Below are 21,407 nucleotides of genomic sequence, written 5' to 3'. Positions count from 1 at the left end.
ACACCCTCTGGTCCCCTTTTTTGAATTTTGAATACAGCGGATTCCACTGTACTCATTTAGTTCAAACTAATTATTTGAACTGTAATTCAGATCACACATGTTTTTGATGTTTGGAATGTGTTTATTCAACTTCGCAAGTCGCCAGGCCATTGGCTGCACACATTGATAAGTGTAGGCTATGCGGCCGATCGAAATAAAAATAGATATTCAAAATACTCAAACGAGTTATTGAACTAGACCTGTCGGATCTACTGTAAAAAATAATAATAATAATTTTGCTAAATTTAGACTGTTTTCTTTGCTTATAGACTAGTCCGACTATTTCCCGAATTCTGACAAATGAACTTTTGGCCTGGTAGGATTATTGGTCACACTTTACAATAAGGGTCACAAAAAACATTAGTTAACTGTTAACTAAAGCTTATTTAGGGTTAGGTTAGGTTACTAATGTTAATTAACCTTAGTTAAGGTTAGGGTTAGGGTTAGGTGAGTTAACCTTAGTTAAATAACATTAGTAAATGGTTAATAGAGACATTAGTTAGTTAGTTAGTTAGTTACTTCATGCTTAATAATGCATTAACTAATGCTTATTAATGTACCCTTATTGTAAAGTGTTACCCGATTATTTAACCCCAAATAATTGCTTATAGAGATTATTTTTAATTAGGTGTAGGCCTATTTGCTTTAGTTTGAGAATTTACTAGTTCATATTTTTTTGACACCGTCAGTCATGTTCTTAGTGAGAGGAAAGGGGTGAGGGTTAGCGAGGGCAGGGCCCATTTCAGTTGAAACGGGTGAAACATAGCAAAAGCCGTCTATGGTGTGTGTATATATGCACATTTGAACAGCATGTGTGATTAGTAGAGGACTGGGGCTCTGAACAGACTGCTAGAAGTGATCCAGCCCTCTCCCCTGCATTCATTTCAGCAGGGGTGCTTAGAAGAGTGGTCTGGGATTGCTCTCCTAAGATGAGACTTTAGTGCAATTTCACCGCACCGATCTTTCACCAAGACGCTCTCCCTTCAGAATAAAGCTTCCCATGGCTGCACTGACTTCATCACACTGATGGGGACCGTAACGGAGAGCAACAACCAGGCCGGAGTCATCCACTACCCAGAAACTGGGCCATGCTGAAGCATCGTGTCTAGACCAGGACGTCATTTATCATCCTGTATGAGGAGAGTTCTATCTGCAAGATTAGGGGATCAGCACTGGAGCTTTAAGAGTAGATGCACAGTACTTTATACAGAGCTAGAGGCTATTTAGTCATTTAAATGAAATAACATGATGGGTGAAGATTATGAAAATGTCATAGAGATTCAGATTCGATGAGAACCTATGGTGGCGTTTGGCCTCCTTTAGAACTGTGATGTGTTATTGTGGGTTTGAGGCTAGACAGTGTTTGGTGCTCTCAACTTGTTTTGGCTTTGCCCATATCCAATCCGTCATGCTGCCTGGAACTGTCAATTTAATACACTTTTGCTGAACAGAAAGCAGAGTGCATAAATGTGAACAAAGCTGTGTTGCTGTAGCAAATACCAGGCTTTGGCCTTCACGCAACCCCCCATTTCCCACGGTAAAAATTCATGGGTATGAATCTTTTGGCCTCTGTTGTAAAAAAAAAAAAGAAAAAAAAAGAAAAGATAAATAAAGTTTGTCTGTTTCTTTCTCTCTCTCTCTCTCTCTCTCTCTCTCTCTCTCTCTCTCTCTCTGTCTGTCTCTGTCTCTGCAGTGCCCGGGCTGCCCTATCTGTCGGTGACCCGGGATTCCGAGGCGTCGGCCGTGGTGCGCTGGGACCCGCCAGAGGTCCCGTCCTCCGGGATGGAGCTGCAGGGCTACCGGCTCCAGTTCGGCCGCAAGGACGTGACGCCTCTGGCGACGCTGGAGTTCACCCCACATGAGCGCCAGTACACGGTGGGCAGTGTCCACCGAGGGGCCACCTACCTCTTCAAGGTCCAAGCCAAGAGCCGCGGGGGCTTCGGCGAGGAGGCCGTGGTGGAGCTCAACGTGCCCGAGCACACCCCCGTGGGGTACCCCCAAATGAACGAGGGCTCCAACGTCACCTGCTGCTCGGTGCAGCTGTCCTGGTCGCCGCCGGTACTGGCGGAGAGGAACGGCGCAATCACAGAGTACACACTGGTGTACCAGGAGGCGGGCACAGGGCGGCCGCCCCGGGAACTCCACCTGCCCGCCAGTCAGTCCAGCTACGTGCTCAACAGCCTCAAACCCGACTCGGCGTACGACGTGAAAATACGCGCACACACCAGTGTAGGTCCAGGGCCCTACAGCCCTCCGATGCAGTATCGGACGGTGGAAGCAGGTAGGGCTTGCCTGTTTCTCTCCCAACCCGTGGGGGTGGGGGAATTAACCCCGCCCCCTCCACCCCCCCCAAAAAAAAATCAACAACAACAAACAACACTAGAATGCAAGCAACCCCCTCCCCCTTCCTCTAACCACCTTCACTTCTCCACGAAAACAAAAGATAGATCCTAGAACATGTTTGCGGGGGAACACTCACTTCACTAACCCAAAACAAGGTAAAACCGAGTCAGTAAGTCACAGTACAGTCAGTCAGTGTGAATAAAAGGGGAGGAGCCACGGCATTCAAGGTAAGTGCCGGTTGATCAGACACTGTGTCAGTCTTCTTTGCAGCCCTTTGCCAAGCACACTCACACAGCTAGTGCAACCTCACATCCCCAGTTTCAAAAAAAAAAAAGAAGGTAGGATGTCGTTATATTCAAGTCACTCCAAGGGTACGCTCTAGCCTATCATAGCTGGACAGGAAGCAGATTCCAGTTCCTTATTTCCTTTGGTTTTCAGTTTCTTTTTGAGAACCTCCTCCCCCTCCCTGTTCTCCCCTGTTACCCCTCAGCTCCCTCCCTCTCCCTCCCCCTACTATGGGATGGTTTGCAGCATGGCATCCCCCAGATGCTAAGGACTGTCGGCATGTTGTGTTTGGGTCTGTCTTCATGCCTGCCGGGCAGCCATGTTGGCAGTGCCAGCCCAGACGGCGCGGAGGGACCGTTGGTTCAGTTGGTCCCTGGTGGCGCTGGTACTGTGGGCGGGGGGGTTGGGGGTGGGGGGCTGTTAGGGTAGTCAGTACAGATGAGTTGGGTTGGCACTGCCCGTTTGGCCAGCCAGCGGGCACTCCTCTGTGCTCCATGGGTTTGTGTCCACGAGTCTTATGTGCTGTGTGTCTTAACCAATCGCGTTGCCCCCCCTCTCACAGCCTATCACAGCTCACCGCTCGCTCACTCTCTGACCCGGAGGAACCTTGCGGGGGAACAAGAACTCAAAGCAACCTTTTCCTCTTTCTCTCTCTTTGTCTCCTCTCTCTCTCCCTCTGTCCATCCCACCATCTAAACATACTCTCTGTTTTTTGGTTTCTTTTTTCTTCTGTGGTCTTTGCCTCCTCGCCAGACGTCCCCAAGAACTTCATGGTGAAGTGGGTCACCAAGACGACCGTATTGCTCACATGGAAGTTTTCTCAGACCCGGTTGCCATACAAGTGCACCGTAAGTGACTGACAGACTTAAAGACAAACTAACGCTATCCAACACTTTAAAAGAATAGCACGTCCTTATAGGTATGAATCTGAATCTCTGTCCACCATCCATTCATCCGTCCATCCATCGGCCTGTCCATCCAGATCGAATACAACCGTCAGAAGATGGACGTGGACGCCAGACTTACCAAGGCCCTGGTGTCCAACTTGCGTCCCAACGCCACCTACGAGTTGAGCGTGACCTGCCAGGACAACGCAGAGAGCGGCGCCCGTCATCGCCTGTTGGCCAGGACCGCACCCCCCATCATGGTCAAGAAGCCCAAGCTGGACATCTTCCCGGAGCCAGAGAACTCGCTGACCATGATCTTCCCTCCGGTGGAGAGCAAGGACATCAAGTGAGGGGGCAGATGAGATGGGGTTTCTCTTTTGTTGTTGTTTTTTTCTTGTATTGTGTGTTCTTTCTTTCTTTCTCTCTTTCTCTCTTTCTCTCTTTTTCTCTTTCTCTCTCTCTCTCTCTCTCTCTCTCTCTCTCTCTCTCCCCTCCTCTCTTCTGACCTTTTTAACCTTCGTGAGATGTGATGTACTGATAGGAATGATGTTGATTTGTGTTGCAGGAACTTCTATGTGGTGGTGGTTCCACTGAAGAGGGGCACCAGCCTGGTCCGGAACCTCAAGAGCCCAGATGAGATGGACCTGGAGGAGGTGAGGAGTACATACATGCACACACGCACCCACGCACACTCATACACACACACACACACACACACTTTCACATACTCTTACACACACTCTTAAACACTCACACACAAAGTTGTTATTGCTAACAACCTTGTGTGTGCATGTGTGCGTGTGGTCATATTTGTACTATACTTGTGTGTGCATGTGGTCTCGTCTAGTGTCTTACTCACCAGGGAGTGCATATGTTGTACAGTCAAGGCTAGGCTAGGTCTCCCTATACGGTCACCAGTGTGGAAAGAGGAGATCCACACACCTCCTCCACTTACGGCTCCGTAGCTGAAGGTGACCTTGACTTCTGCACCGCCGCCAACCTATTGGATTTAGGATTAGCTGTTTTCCAGCCCCTCAGCAGAGTCCAGCACTCTGGTTTCTAAATGAACGGAGACCCCCTCGTCGGTCAGGGCTTGCTGCCAGCCTATCGACTTCAGGCCCAGAGTGTACTGTGAGCATCGACTGCGAAGCCATCAATGGAGTTTGTCAGACGAAAAGTGGATTTTACAAACCGTCTCCATTGATTGTATCGATCCACGTTCTGCTGTACTCTACTGTATATCATAGAAATCTAGTAGATGGAGGGATAGAGATGGATACAATGATGAGTAGGCATGTTGATGTAGAGTCAGACAGAAAGACAGACCTGCTGTTGGTGTATTAACTGGATCTAGTGGATTCAGAAACCCCTCTCTACAGATCCCTACAAGAACTAGGAAGGAAGGAAGGAAGGAAGGAAGGAAGGAAGGAAGGTGCAAACTAACACAATTTCAAAATTGAATAACCGTCTACTCCATTCCTCCATCCCTCTCTCTCTCTCTCTCTCTCTCTCTCTCTCTCTTCCCCCCCGGTCAGCTGCTGAAGGAGGTGAACCTCAAGCACCGGGCCAGACGTCAGCTTCCCCAGCTGGACCAGAGGAAGCCCTTCATCACGGCTTGCTTCAAGCAGCTGCCCCCCTCCTTCACTGTGGGGGTGGAGCACAGGCAGAGCAGCTGTGAGAACAAGCCCCTGGAGCCGGGGCAGGAGTACGTCTTCTTCCTTCTGGCTGAGCTCAACAGCACTGCCGGGGTGAGTGCCAGTGACAGGGTCACACCGTGTCCTAACTACACGCGACGCGAGCGAGCGTCAGCGACAAAATGCGTTCCATTGCTTTGTTTTCTGTTGTTATGTCCTAACTGGACACGAGCGACGCAGCGCGAAGCGGCGCAACGTTTTAACTGCCCTTTTGACGCTCGCCTTGTTCCTATTTTCCTCCTGTCGCTCGCGTTGACAGGCGTCTATCTTCAGTTGGGAATATAGACAAATGACGTAACAGAACAGGAAATTTAATGGTTTCAGTTAGGACAGCAAGCATGCGTTGTCGCGTTCTGTTGCTCGCGTCGCAAGCAGTTAGGACACGGTGTTAGGTGCATATGGGTGGACGGAGATATGGACGCAAGTAGGCACAGGTGGGCATACACACGGACTCACAAACACACACACACACGTATGCACACATACAATACTCACGCACGCACACTCAAAGTGTACCTAGTACCGTATGTGTGCATCTACTTTCACCTACTACTACCGACCGTTAAGTACTGCTGCTTCCGTTACCCAAACATCCCTTCCTTGTTCAACCCTGTGTCTCTCTGCCCGTAGAAAATGTTTGTGTCCAGCCCGTACACGGAAACGTTCATGACCCCGGAGCTGGAGGTGGACCCTCTGCCCATCGAGACAGGGGGAGACGGCCTGATCTGGGTCGTGGGGCCCGTGCTGGCCGTAGTCTTCATCATCTGCATAGTCATCGCTATCCTGCTGTACAAGAAGTGAGTTGACTTTTCTGGGAGGGGAGTCTGGGGTCTTCTACTAGATTCAACACTCAAGATAAGTTTTATTTGTCACATGTATGTGTACAGTCACAGTAAAATTACTACATGCGGCACTGGAATTATTTGAGGTGTTATTTTTTTCTCTTTTTTTCTTTTTTAATGAAAGACGGAGAAAGTGAAATGTGGGAAAAACAAAAGTGCGCACAGATAGATTGTATTTTGGGAGATGAGGGGCTGGAAGGAGAGGAGAGACAGAAATAAGAGTTGCTGACTTCACAGAGCTTTGAAGTTGCTTGTGTGAAGATAGAAGGGCTGCTTCTGTTTAACACTACTAAGAAAATAATTCACAATTTAGTAGATTTTGAGGATGTTCCCCCCCCCCCTCCCATTTGGCCTTTTGGTCCAAAGACAGAATTAACAAACCCCAGCAGACTAGCTGTGTGGAGATCTTGGTGCATTCTGGGGGAATGAGTCTGAATTCTCATTTGTTTAGAAAACCGGTCCAGTCTAAAAGTACTTTAGGTAGGTACAGGTATTTACTGTAGATAGGTAGGTAGGTAGGTAGGTAGGTAGGTAGGTAGGTAGGTAGGTAGGTAGGTTGGTAGGTTGGTAGGTTGGTAGATAGGTGCTTTATTAATCCCTAAAGGGAAATTGTACAAAAGTTGCAGAACTACAGTTTGCTATCGATCCCTCGTAGTCTAACCTTGGCTTACCTCTGCTGCCGGTTAGGGAGAGTAACATCTCTACTTGGATCTCTCTCTCTCTCCCTCTCTCTCCCATGTTCCCTCCATCTCTCCCTGGTGGATAGTGTTTCCTGGGCCTGCCCTTGGCCCTGACATTCCCCATGCCCTCTCTCTCTCTCTGTCTCTCTCTCTCTCTCTCTCTCTCTCTCTCCCACACACACACACAAACACACACACACACACACACCACAGACAGACACACCGCACATGCTCTTACACATTTACACAGACACACACGCACTCACACAGACACACACACTCTTACACACTCACACAGACACACACACACACACACAGGCTCCTCCAAATGCTGATGAACTTTATCTGCCGCTGCGGGCGAGCGGCAGCCCCTGTGAATTTTAAACTGCTCTCTATTGATTTCTCTCTCTCCCCCCTCTCTCCCTGTGTTGTGTTTTTCCCCTCTTGATATATTTATTTATTTGACTCCATTGCTTTCTCTGGAAGCAGCAAACCTGACAGGTAAGGCTTAGCTGTACTTTATTGCCGATTTCAGAGCGAAAATAACCTGTCTCAGCATAAAAGATGTTTTTAATTAGTTGTGGTGGGAAAATGGGTGGGAAACTCGACGCTGGCCCACTAGATCTGCCTTCTCAACTTCTTTTGTTGTTCTTTCTGTGGAGTGTTGTTGACTTTCGGCGCTCGCACAGTTGCTGTCGAGTGCTGAGAGCTCCTTGTTTATTTGAGACACGGTGGCCATTTTGTGCTCCACCTTGACTGCGGTCATTCTTGTTTTTTTCCCATTTAAGCCGCAAAAGAAAAGAGTCTGAACCCCGGACAAAATGTCTTCTGAACAACGCGGAGATCACGCCTCACCACCCCACAGATCCTGTGGAGATGAGACGCATCAACTTCCAGACGCCAGGTATGGTGCGGATGCAAACAGGACACTCAAATACTGTATACACACACACACACACACACATACACAGCCAGATAGTTTCAAATACTGTACACACACACACGCACGCATGCACACACACGCACACACACACACATACACACCCAGATATTCTCAAATACTGTACACACACACGCATGCACACACACGCACACACACACAAACAACACACACACACACACACACACACACACACACACAGCCAGATGGTTTAGGGTCAAAGCCGCGCCACTGCAAAGCCTGTTATTCCCGCCATCATGGTTTACCGCGCCATGCTTTTGACATTTGAATGATTTTACAGAAAACTGAAATGAGACTTGTTTATTTGTTTTTAATCAATGAAGCAAACAATCAACAGTGAAAAGGACAGTTATAGAAGGATAGAAACTTTGTATTAGAACAAAATAGCCTGCACATGTCTGTCATGGAGGCTGCATCGTCAAATGATTTCTTAATTCCATTTTTCCCTGTAAATACATAATGTAATAACAACAGACGTCTATGTCCACGCATTAGACAGGCTTTTTCTAGTGTTGGGCTAGCCTACTCGGAATGACTCACAGCAATGGCCTACCAAAAATGCAAAAACACAGGGGCTTTCACGGATATTGAATATCTAATATTATCTAATAATATTATATTTAAACAAATACAGAAATGACAAGCACACACATTTGCATCACACTATAAACCATTAATAGTAATTAATATAAGTAAACCAAAATAATAATTAATTTGATGTTTCTGGCAAGGGAAATCTATTTACAGCGTCTGTTTATGAAAACCAAATAAGTCTGTTCAGAACCCCAAAAGTTTTGTAAAGTAGAAGATTAATCGTTTTACAATGAGACAGGGAAATAGGCCTAAAGGAAAGAATTGTGTTTATCATTTTGTGAGCACACATTTTATTATGACTCAGCAGCAAACCGTCAAAATGTTGGATAACAGAAATAGTGCAATAGTTGTGGGTGTGAATTGTATTGCAGAAATAATCACCAAGGGAAACTGCTGGGTTCGTTCTCATAACTAGTGATGCATCAACAAAATCTAGACATGCGGCAGAAAACAGTCATTCTCTCTATTCTTTCAAATACTCATATTCAATACAAATTGTGATATTAAAGTCAATGTCATTTTTCAGCATGAGGTACTGTAGGCTACTCAATACTGCAGGTCGAAGGAATAAGCAGTTCTATGGAGGTCATCCTGCAGGTAGAGGTCTGGTCGTCATACAGGCGCACCATCCTCAACAGGCACTCCTGAGAGACACGGTAACAGGGTCGACACGGTAACGGGGTCAACACGGTAACGGGGCCTCTTAGGCAGTGTCAAATGTTTCTTTAATAGCCTGTGCAAACTACAGTATGTAGGCTATGCAAAAGAAACGGCCTACGTTTTATGTCACTGCTGATGATTCTAAGCCTATCCAGTGTTCACAATGAATGAATGGCCAGCAAAAAATAGGCTTTCTCTCTATTCCTTCAACGGCTATTTCAATAGCTGAATTTAGTGCATGGGCCTAACTTTAGTGATGTGTCTAAGATCATCAAAATATAGCCTAGCACAATATAGCATCCTCTCTATTCCTTCAAATATTCTCACAACACATTTTCTATTGTTTTTTAAAAATATATTTTTACAGGACAATGCGACCGATTATAAGCTATCCAGTGTATCTAATGTGCCAAGCGATTGAATTGAGCCTAGCGCAGCCCAGAGTGGCACAGCCTATAGTCAATGGCGGGAATAAGCTTGTTGAGGCAATATCCTGGCACGGCTACAGGATGGCGCGGCTTTGGGGGAGACCCAGCCAGACAGTCTCAAATACTGTAGGCACACACACACACACACACACACACACACACACACACACACACACACACCACACACACACACACACACACACAACCAGACAGTCTCAAACACATGCCAGGATATTCAGGAAAGACATACTTTATGGTAAAATGAATAATCAAGTTTATACTGTATGTACACATTTGACCAGGTTCATGTGTGTACACATTTGACCAAGTTTATATGCCAAAATGGGCTATTATATATTGATGATGCTTGATAATGCATAATGTTTATGAAGTAGACCCTGATACTGCCCTGTATACATACTGTATGTACCATTTGTTTTTCTACATCAACTCATGTAACTACAAACCATTCATTTTTAATAACCATGGCACTCTTCGTTATATTCGAAATACCGTAGATGTACATGTCCTCTCCTTTCTTTTGGGCCGGAGCGCCCTCTCTTTTAGGCTGGAGCACGCTTGTCCGACACCTCTCCTACTGTAGATTTAGTTCTGCAGACCTTTGGCCCCTCCCTCCATCCCCCCCCCCCTCCCACATGCACCTCCACTCTGTTGTTCGTCTCGGCTTAAGCTGCCATTAATGGCCCGAGAACACTCCATCCCGTCTCAATTTTCTCTGGCTTTACCGTCTAAAGCCCGGATGACATTTCCTCCACGTCCAGATCCTCGCCGTCTCCACCTCCTCTCGACGCTCGTCAGTCGCTTCCCTCGAACCCGCCCCCCACTTCCATGTCTACCAGCCATCTGTCTTGTGTCACCAATCTCCAGTCCATCACAGGGGGGCTCACCCTTCGAAAAGGGACCTAATCTCCCGGCGCTGCCTGGTGAGCCCGCTGTGTGGCAGGGTACGTGCCGTGTCCCCCCGTGTCTTGGAATGACCCCCCCTCTGCTGGTGCTGGAGGAAGGGGGCGGGGGGGGGGGGGGGGGGGGTTGGGATGAACAACAGGCCAATTCACATTGTATTTATCTCGTTTACTACCAGTAGGTGACCCTCCGCCCTTGACCCTCTTAGTCCCACCACTGTCCTTAAGAGAAGAATGAACCCTATTATGGTCTCTCTCTCTCTCTCTCTCTCTCTGTCTCTCTCTCTCACACACACACACGCTCACATCCACATTCCACGTATTAAGTGAGTGTCCCTGTCTTCATCTCGACAGTCGCCCGTCGTTCCATTGAAGCCGGCAATGTCATTATCTCCTCGTCCGGAGAATTTAATTTAAAAGGACATTTTAGCCCAATTAAGCAAGGCTGCAAGGATTCGGCAACAAGCCCATTAGATAATAGTGGCCATTGTTCAAGCGGGCATACCCCAGTGTGCTCAGAGCCGGCCCTCCAAACCCAATCGAGCATATGCTGTCGATGAGCGCACTGACCTCCCTGCGTCAGGGTAACTACTTCATGCTCGCATTCCGTCATATGCGAAGCTGAGCTAAGCGCGTGTTTTGGCGTGCGTGCGAGCGCGGTCGCGTGATGTAACGTCGCCTCCCCGCTAAAGGTCCCGTGATCCCTCGGGGGAGGGGCTGGCTGGCGCCTTCTCATAATGTTCATGGTCGCTGGGCTCCGGGTTCATCGGCAGACATTTAGTCGAGCGAGTAATGAAGCAGTACCCAGGGGAGGTGTGTTGTCTGTCTGCTCTCTGCCCATCCACCCCGCATGGCCACGGGCTGCTAGCACCCTCTCTCCGTCCTTACCGTTACACTGTCCTCTTCTTCCAAGCCTTTATTTGCGTTCTCCCTATTTCAGTTATTTCTGTCTAGTCCACCCCCCCCCTCTCTCTCTCTCTCTCTTTCTCTCTCTCTCTCTCTCTCTCTCTCTCTACTGTTTCAGACACACAACAAAAACACACTCGTTAATCAGCCTGCATGAGAACCTGCCTTGTTTCCTACAACTTCCACGTTCACTCACATATCCATTAAAGCAGGCCCACATACGCACACACACACACAGACACGCACACATACAGACACACGCACGCACGCACGCACACACGCACTTACTCAAACGCACACACATTTAACAATTAAGCGCACACACATGTAGCCCCCCGTTGTGATGAATGACGCCTGGAAACAGGAGATCTGTACACCCCCCCCCCCCCCCCATCATGTTTAATTAGCCATGGTCACAGATCAATTAGAGCAGGGTCGGCTCTCCGCTCCGCACGCTCGCCCGCTGAGTTCCCGCCACCCGCTCTTCCCCTTCTGTTTAGACAGGGCGGGGTCTGTGAGGAAGCACGGCGCCGGGGTAACACTCCCTGCCGACAACACACACCTACCCTCAGCCGAGGACCGAACCCACCCTCCGGCTCCTGTTTACTGGGCCACCTCATCTGCTACAAATCATTTTGAAAAATCACACCCAGGGGCTTTATGAGCAATCTCTACTGTGTGCAACGGTATTGGCTGCTCCTGATTGGTCTAAATCCCATGCTACAAACGGACATACAGTACACACACACGGACAGATGGACGGTCACACACGTCAGGTATAGAAGCGGCTGCAAGGCTTAAGAAACGAGTGTCGGTTCCACGTAGTTCTCAGTAGAGTCAGTTCTCTCATTGGGGCAGGGTTACTGGATGAGGGATGGCACAGGCCAATGAGTCAGTGTATACCTGTGGGACTTGAACTTTCAGTCCACCCACGAACTCTGAACTGCAACGGTCGATGTGTCAAGCGTTGATGAGGTTAGCGATTGAGGAAAGAAAGACCAAATGTCCGGTAATCTGGCGTCTTTGGGGAAGCAGTCTGTGGAACCTTTGGGGAAACGGTCTGTGGAACCTTTGGGGAAGCAGTCTGTGGAACTTTGGAGAAACATTCTGTGGAACCTTTGGAGAAACAGTCTGTGGAACCTGCTCTGGTGTGTTGTCTTGTCGTCTTCACCCTTGGTCATGAACCCTACAGCTGAGTCTTTGTTCCTCTTTTACATCTGGGGCTCTAGTGCAGTAAGGTATAGTAAATACTGTATGCTGCACTGGAGTTGAAATGCTCAAGACCCTGGGCTATCAACAGCATCTCTACAGTCAAACCATGGCACAGAAGTGGCTACTTGGTCTTCAGGGACGGATACCTGGACCGTTCAAGGCCGTCCTCTGGTGAAGTCTTTCCTTTATGTAGAGCAGTGCGCAGCGGAAGGGCCGGTCATCTCACCTGTACCACACAGACCAGCCACAGTCCCACAGACGCCACCATCGGCCCAGAAAGACGGGGCCCGCCTGCCGGGGAGGAGCTGTGTTTGTTTGACTCGCATGGATCTTCTGTTCTCCACTGAGTCGACCGACTTTGAACTGTCAAAAGCGCTTCCCTGTGATCCAGCCAATCAAGCCAGATTATGTACAGTAGCTGTCAACCGAGTAGGCAGATGCTTCTCCACACCATTCACTCTCACCTACCCTGGACAAAAGTCTTTTAGCTTTAATTTTTGGGGAGAAATATAAGCCTCTTCCCATTTTTCACATTTTCTTGAGTGGTTTCAAACCTTAAACATTGTTCATGAAAGCAGTGAGATACTAAATCAATGTATTATCCCCCCGTCCACATTTTGACCGCTGAGTTCAGGGCTTGATAGAAGAGTTTGTCGAGCAGGAGCTGGGGACGCCCGTGGAAAAGGAATGGCTCGCACAGCCTCAGTACTGATTGGAGTTTACTGGTGGGGGAGGGGGTCAGAATGTGCTGAAATGTGTGGCCTACTTTCCCTGCTTGTCTGTCATTTACCTCCAGCACGCAGGCCCCCATTCTGAAAAAGACCTCAATAATTCAGGAAAGGGGAGGTCCACCACCATGCCTGATCAAAAAATAACCACAACATGAAATATAACATTGGTAAAGAGTTGTGAATACATTTAAGGAATAACATACTTTTATTTCCTGTGTGTGTCTGATTCTTGGCCTCTTTATCATTTTGTCAATTTTAGGATTCAGTTGCCATTTATTTCAGCATTTCAGCATTATTTAAACTAGTTTTTTCTTTCTTTTTTATGTTTGCTATTCTTCACAGATTCTGGTCTGAGCAGTCCTCTAAGTGAAGCCGATTTTGACTATGAAAGTTAGTCCCTATGCATTTGGCTCCTGTGTTTGTCTTCTGGCATTATTTTTGAGTTTCTAGCACTGACCCCTCCCCGTGCCATTTACAAATACCTGATTTTATTTGCTTTTATTATTATTTTTTGTTCACACAGCAAATTTTCAGCACTAATTTTCTTATTTCATTCGTAACCCGGGCTGTTTTTGACGGTTTGGATTTCAGTTGTGATATTCACTCAATGCTGTTGGCTGTGCATTAATCCACTTTACGCAACCCTCTGCGATCACTTCTGCTGATGTAGAGACGGGGTCTTCACCAGAGTTCTCCCTCCACCTCCTCCTCCCCTTCCCTCCCTCGCTCAGCCCTCGTCTCCCCCTCCCCCCCCCCCCCACCCACACCACTACTGGTCCTGTTCCAATATGAACTGACTGGGTCTTTCTGCAGTCAGAGATAACGAGCAGAATTAATTAGAGCCGAGGCAAACAATGGTTCGACATTTGATCGCCTCCCTCTTGCTGAAAAGGAGCATTGAAGAGAAGGAGGGGAAAATTGTCTTCTTTCTCTTTTTTTCTCTTGGAGACATGGAGAATGTCTTCCTTTTATATGTAAATAAACATATAAACACACTCTCAGCTAGTCGCAGAGGCTATCAAAAAGAATCATTATTTCCCAGGCGCATTGACTGCAGATCGGAGATTGGAAATGTGTAATTAGATGCTAGCTTGTTTCTCTGTTCATTGATCTCTCTGTTGATAGCTGGGGAGAAAGAGAGAGAGAGAGAGAGAGAGAGAGAGCACTCCGGATGGGAAGGGAAAACAGCGGGAGAAGGTGGTCTGGGAAGGAGGGGGGGCTAGAATAACAACTTGTCCTTGAGAGACTTTGCATGAGTTTGGGCTGTGCCAAAGCCTTGTTTAGAAATTGAATAACCTAAGGACACAGAATCGTGTACTGTACTGTATACATGAGAATATGGAGAAAACTAATCTGAGATCCACCGGTTTGTCCGCAGCCTGAAAACAATGCAAATTGGATGTTAGGCAAAGTAAACATCGCTAGAGAACATAGCTATCAAGACAGAGACACATAGTTCTGTTGCTGGATGAGTTTTGATGAGTATTGAGATCGAGATGAACTAATGTTCTGGAGTTTGAAATACCAAAACATTGTCAACCATGTCAAATTTTCTAACAAAATCAGCGTGGCTAAAGTTAGCTGTTGCTTGTATTCATTGCTAGAGGAAACCACAAGGACTCTTAGCACCCTGTAAAAAACAATAGCTTTCACCAATTGCCTCTAGCAGCTGTGAGTTATTTTACTGCCTAGATGTGTCCAAAACCATGACATCTATCAGTAAAATGTTGACTGCTGCAAGCCATAAATAGAGATGAATCTAAATGGCTCCCAGGTCAACAATGTTGACAGCTGTGAGAACAGCAGTTGCCGACTTCCATAGAAAACAATGGGAGCAATATAATTTGAAAGTTGTGGCATGGCGCTGTTGTCCGCAATCTGCAGATGCCTTAATTCCTCTACACTTCCCCTAGGACATGCATCTCCACAATAGAACTGTCCTGTGCAAATATTAGACAAAATCATGGACTGCAAGTAAGGATGTGAAGGAAATAGTATTGGAGCACGTAGTCTGAACAAACACTCTTCCTTTGATCTCTCCTCAAAACAAGCCACTTGTGTTTTCTCATAGAGAAATCAGGGAGAGAGAGTCGTCCCTATCTGCATATGCTGACTTTATTTCACGTTTAGCCTGTGTTAGCCGCTCCCTCTGAATTTGTGGAAAATACAGTCAGCCCATGTTAATTTGCAGATGCGGAAATCTCCCCTTGCTATTTGGATAAATGCACACACGCTCTGACAGTGTTTGACAGCACATCATTCACAGGCATCGCCATAGGGAATAAGGAATGAAATTATCACGTTCACAGACTTGTGTTCACCATCCTGTCCAAGCGTGTTTCTATCAGTGGAGCTTACTATTCCCTGGAAATGGGTTTAGTTTATGGATTCATGAATATCAATTGAATACTATATTTGGATTGTACAACGGCATCCTGTTCAACTTCACACATGATTCGTTCCTTCATTTAAGTTATCGAGACCAGACTAGTTGTAGTAATAACTGCACATTAACAACTTGGTCCTTCAGTTTAATTAATCAGTCCTTTGGTATTTTGTGAAACTGAAACACATGTCCTGTCAACCTATTCCTTAACATAACATGTGTGTCGAGTCATACTCTAGATTATGTTGTTATCCATCCATCCATCCATCCCTGTGTCTCGTCTATCCGTCTTAATCTGTGTTAATTTCCATGTAATGGATGCTGTTACATTGTCCCTCCCGTGTTAAAAACATAAATCGGCATCACTAATTGCAGTGACGGCAGGGAGAGTTAGGTTTCCCTCCTTAAAGCCACCCGAACTAACGTTAGCCCTGTCGTCATCGCTGGGGTCGCTGGCATGGCTGCTGAAAGGGAAATTGAGGATACTTAATGTGATTAGGACGATTTGCACGCCCAATTAAGACCAGGCCTACTTTTATTGTGAGGGGACGTCAGCATCTCGCCGACTTTTGACCTTCGTCTGCAGAGGAGCACAAGTGGCTTTTCAAAGCCCCTTTCTAAAAATACGACAGCGTTAAGCATTTGCCAGGCCCTGTCCAGGGACTGGGGAACAATATAGGACTGCCCTCATATCCCATTACATGCCAGCATTACGGCTCTAAATGGATTACTGTAGCTTGAGTGTACACAGCACTGCTGATAATGTTACAGGCCCCAGCTAAATCTGAATGGCGGACTTAGTGGATAGACGAAGAAAAATTCATATAATTTCCCCTGACTGCCTAGACTATTTATTTATTTATCTATTTTGGGGCAAGTACGTGGGGATTTTCTGGAAGAAGAAGAAATTGCGACTGACTGCAGTATGTAGGATCTGAGGTTTTCGGGGCGGTGAGGGGAGGAGGGTTGACTGTTGCGGACTGCTGGAGGAGAGCAGCACGGAGTGCGGGGCGTCTGTGAGTGCTACCAGTGTCATGCTTGCTTGGCCTTGCTTGGCTCGAGTGGAGCAGCTCACTTTCCGTTACCGTGTCATTCACACTTTATCACCCCCACCCCCCCCCCCCTTGTCTTCCCACTTGAATCCCAGTCCCATCAACCCCCAGGCCAGGGCTCTCAGAGGGGGAACAGGCCTCTCAGAGGGGTTCATTGTTCAGAATTCTACATTTCAATATGACTACTTCATATATTGTTTTCTTATCTAACAGGTCAGTCTAGAGAAAAGATGAAAAACTTTGGGAAACACATTTTCTTTCGTAATAGCTACTGTAGAACACAATAGCTAGAATAATGTAATGTCTGTGCCTTTATAGTTGTAGAAATGTTGCTGAAAGGCAGCTTTATGCTGTTTTCTTTTGGCAATGACTTTATAGAGACGTTTCTATTTTTCCTTAGAATAGCATAAAAGTAGCAATTCCTTTTTTTGTGGCGCTGAGGATTGTATGAACAATAACTGTCAACATTGCATCCTATCATTTCCAAAAGGAGAACCCCCCCCCCCCCCCCCTGTTCTTATTATTTGGTCGTCAGAACCTGAAATTTGTCATCTGTCTCTTGTTGGCAAGCTATTAGAAGCTACGTCTCTTGGTAGAATGGAACAATAATTGGTCTGGGGTTTCTGACACACCACGGCAATCACCTATGGAGCCGTCTTTATTTGAGACCCTACCTCACACAGGGAATAGCAAGCATGCTGAATGAGAATTCTGAGCTCTGGCCTGGCCTAACATGCCCCGACCCATCACATCTCTACGGAACTACATGTATGCGTTTGAATTCTAGAATGTTCTATGTTGTATTCCTCAAGGCTTCCTCACCCCCCCCCCCCCATCCACCCACCCATCCAACCCCTCTCTGTATTCTGCAAGCAGAACCCCATTACCCACAATCCCCCTCTGCTCCCATCCTCTGAGGGTGTGGCCCCTCGCTTATGAAGCCATGGCAACAAATCTGACAAACCCTCTCTCCATCCCTCTACCCCTCACCCTCCAATCTCTCCTTTCTCTCTCTCTCCCTCTCTCTCTTTCTCTCCCTCTTCTCTCTCTCTCTCTCTCTCTGTCCATGTGGTGAGCAGGTATGATGAATCATCCGCCAATCCCTATCTCGGAACTGGCGGAGCACACAGAGCTGCTGAAGGCCAACGACAACCTGAAGCTCTCCCAGGAGTATGAGGTGAGCGGGCCGGGGTCAGGGGTCACTTGGTTCTGGGGGCGAGGGGCTCCTACATGACGTCATTGCCTTTGGAAGGGGACCACTTAGGCCCCTGGGGAGAAGGTACTTCTCAGAATGTTGATGCCCGCCTGGTTGGCCACCAGTAGTTGAAGATTAATGGAAGTAACAATAGAAAAGTTCAATCATCATCATCATCATCATCATCATCATCATCATAGGGTTTGACTCGCCTCATAATAGTTGAAGTGGAAGTGAAGTCTTGAAGTGGCCCCAGTGTCACAAAGTCACAAAAAACTTCCACAAAGTCTCAGTGCCCACAGACCCGCAGAGGTTGTTGCAATAAAATTAAACTAATTTCACTGCAACAACCTCCATCTCACAATCTTGCGGTCAACCAGCGAGTGCTCATTAGGCTCTCCCCCTCGAGATCGCCAGCAGGAAGAGGACGTGGGCACTAAGGTGCCAGCAGTAGATGACCTGTGGTTATGGACTCTGCTGGATGCTCGGATAATCACCTTGTTGTTGTGAGACAATATTTCTTTGTATCTATTATGCATTTGTCTGGCTTGGGCCGTGTACCAAATCGACGTCCCTTCATGCCCAAGGAAAACAGTGGATATTGAGTGTGCAGGTTTGGGAAAAAAAGAGGGAGAGAGAAAGAGAGAGTGGGGGAGAGAGAGTTGACACCTCAACGCCACCAGAAGTTCTAATTACTTGGCACTGGGAGTATTTTGCAGTCCTTCTCTCTCTTTCTTTCTCCCTCTCTCTCTCTCTCTTTCTCTCTCTCTCTCTCTCTCTCTCTTTCTCTCTCTCTCTCTCTCTCTCTCCTTCCCGCTCCCTAGCCCCCCCAGAAAAATAAATGACCAAATTAAATGTAGAAGTGTAATTTTAATTTTGTTATTTTCTTGATGAATGGCTGCTCGTCCGGGCGCCCTGCCTTGCCAAGCGAAGCTCTTCTGGTCCCTGAGTGATTGGTTTTTAGCTAGGCTGGATGGGGGGGTGAGGGAGGGAGGGAGGGAGGGAGGGGGAGGAGGAGAGGGGGGCTTGGTTAATGACAGGGCTAGCGGAGACACAGGGCTGGAAGGATCTGAGCAGAGGAAAGGGCTAGAGATGTAGAGATAGAGTGATGAACGAGATAGAGGGATAGAGAGAGTGATGAAAACGAGATTGTTGGGATGTAGTCGGAGGTGGAGTAGATGAGCCTGGTTGGCGGCGAGCGGATCATCATTGCCCCCTGCTACGGAACGCACAGTACGGCCGCCAGAGTGTCTCATCCATCTGCTGTCAGCGCTCGGCAACGCCATCCCATAAAACTCCGCCCCTCCTGATGGGTGGTGTCAGTCATCCTGTAGCCACACCTGGTGAGACAAGATAGGTAGGGGAAGGGGGCGGGCTCATAAAATAGAGCGCTCACTCACTTACAAACACTCTGTCTCACACACACGCGGGCACGCACGCACACACACACACACACACACACACACACACACACACACACACACACACACACAGTCACGCCTACAAGAGGCACTACTCACAGGACTCTTGTCAGCCTCCAGGGAAAATAGAGAGAAAAATTGAGGGGAGGGCAGGAAGAGAGGAAGAGGGGGGGAGAGAGAGAGAGAGAGAGAGAGAACACACAGATAGAGATTGGAGGTCTATTTGAAGAGGGTCCACGTGTCCCGGTGCTGTTATTCCTCTGGTAATGATTGCGGGTAAACGGTTACATCAGGCTTCCATTTGGACTTTATTTAGCCCCAATCTCAGTCCTGTCTCTGCACCTAGACGAGGCCCTAACAGAAAACATCCTTCAAGCCTCCGCCAGGAGAGCGCCAGCAGCGGCTCCGAGCAAATGCCGAATCATAATGGAATACTAAATTACCCTGACAGGGGAATAGAATATTTATCTGGAATTCTCGTATTCCGAGCGCAGGTTGCATTTATCTTGCCAGTGTCAAGGGACCAACAACCCCCCCCCACCCCCACCCCAACCCCACACACACACCCCAACCCCACACACACACCCCAACCCCACACACACACACACACACCTCCCCCTCTCTTCTCATTCCCTTAGGGAGGAACTACCACCTATATCAATATTTTTATTGCTATCATGCACTCTCTACATTGATGATCCTGCAGAGTGCAGATTTTAATATTTCAAATTGGACACCTCCACTTAAAATGATACTGTGTTCCCAGGTTTTTCTTAGCTTTTTTTATTTCTCTTCTCTCCCTCTCTCTCCTACTCCCTCTCTCTCTTTCTCGCCCTCTTGTTTGTTACCTTTAACCTTCTTTACCGTGTGTCTTTGTGTGTCTGTCCCTTTTCTCTCTCCACAGTCTATCGATCCTGGCCAGCAGTTTACTTGGGAGCACTCCAACCTAGAGGTGAACAAACCCAAGAACCGCTATGCCAACGTGATCGCCTACGACCACTCCCGCGTCATCCTGGCACCCATAGAAGGTAGGACTATCAATCAATCAATCAATCAAAGCTTTATTTGTATAGCGCATTTCATACCCAGAGGCAACACAATGCGCTTTACAGAGAACAAGGGAGGTGGGCATACGACCCACTCTCTACATATTCCAGAGGGAAGCAAAAAAACAGTAATCACCCGGGGGCCAGATAAGTGAGCTGTAAAAATTCTTCCCTGACCCCTCTCAACAAGGCGATCGAGCAAGCTCCAGGAGTATGTTTGTCTACCGGCTAAGAACATTTATAAAGCAATACATTACATTAAATTACATTTCAGAGTAAGAGAGGCTAAAAAAGCATCATAGGAGAGAGGGCATCCTATGGACATGCTACGACATCCACAGCAGACACGGGGGTGTCTATTGGACTCCTTGAACTAGACCCTGCTCAGAGCTCTTCCCCTTCTCCACCCCCTGTTGAGATTAACCAAGCTCCGTAGCTAACCAAGTCCTTTCCTGCTAACCAAGGTTGAAGGAAAACTTGAGTCCACTATTCGACTTTGTCTCATCTCATCCAACGTGAAACATTACTAGAGCAACAGAGCAAGAAAAGTCTTACGAGATCTTAAGAGACGGTATTGGGGGAAGTTAATCACACTGACATTGTTCTGACATTGTACACTTTTCTGTTTTATCTATTCCAACTTGATGTATCTTTTCTGACGTCTCACAATGGTCCCAATTTGCGATTGTCCACAACACTTACAGTGTTATAATATACTGTGTTCAGTTCAATTATTTGTTAGGTAGGCTATCGTTGATGCAAATGGGTAACCGGTAGCCTACAGCATTCAGCAATGTGCCGTTGTTGCTTAAGAGGCTATAACATAACAGTCGTGGTAGCGTGTGCTTTGAATCGAATTAGTCTATCATGGGTTGGTAAATACGGGTTGAAATGAATTAGTCTTCGCTGGTTCAGCGCTATTTATTGATTGTATATCGTAGTGTCGTTACTCTGACTGCATCGTTGAAAATAGGGGTTGAAAATGTGGGATTTCTGAGTTTCCGGGTTTGAATCTAAATAGCCTAATGAATGAAGTCCGATCAGTTGATAAAATGATAGCCCTTTAAATAACCAATTTTATGTCGACTACTGTCTCCTGTAGCTAATCCAAAAGAGCAGTTC

General features: G+C 47.2%; 1 protein-coding gene across 1 annotated transcript in view; it reads left to right on the top strand.

The window, feature by feature from the left end:
- Positions 1–21,407, top strand: part of LOC311329741 (receptor-type tyrosine-protein phosphatase S-like) — a 164,813-nt gene that overhangs the window by 122,005 nt on the left and 21,401 nt on the right. Inside the window, exons 14-22 of the mRNA XM_084461649.1 lie at positions 1,733–2,320; positions 3,421–3,515; positions 3,650–3,900; positions 4,120–4,207; positions 5,090–5,302; positions 5,879–6,045; positions 7,559–7,674; positions 17,703–17,800; positions 20,144–20,267. Of these exons, the coding sequence (XP_084317775.1) occupies positions 1,733–2,320; positions 3,421–3,515; positions 3,650–3,900; positions 4,120–4,207; positions 5,090–5,302; positions 5,879–6,045; positions 7,559–7,674; positions 17,703–17,800; positions 20,144–20,267 (1,740 nt within the window). The remainder of the gene's footprint in view (positions 1–1,732; positions 2,321–3,420; positions 3,516–3,649; positions 3,901–4,119; positions 4,208–5,089; positions 5,303–5,878; positions 6,046–7,558; positions 7,675–17,702; positions 17,801–20,143; positions 20,268–21,407) is intronic.

Source organism: Borostomias antarcticus (assembly GCF_949987555.1).
Source record: "Borostomias antarcticus genome assembly, chromosome: 3".
NCBI classification, from domain to species: domain Eukaryota; kingdom Metazoa; phylum Chordata; class Actinopteri; order Stomiiformes; family Stomiidae; genus Borostomias; species Borostomias antarcticus.
The sequence above is the reverse complement of the archived record's forward strand: the minus strand, read 5'-3'. Positions and strand labels throughout refer to the sequence as shown.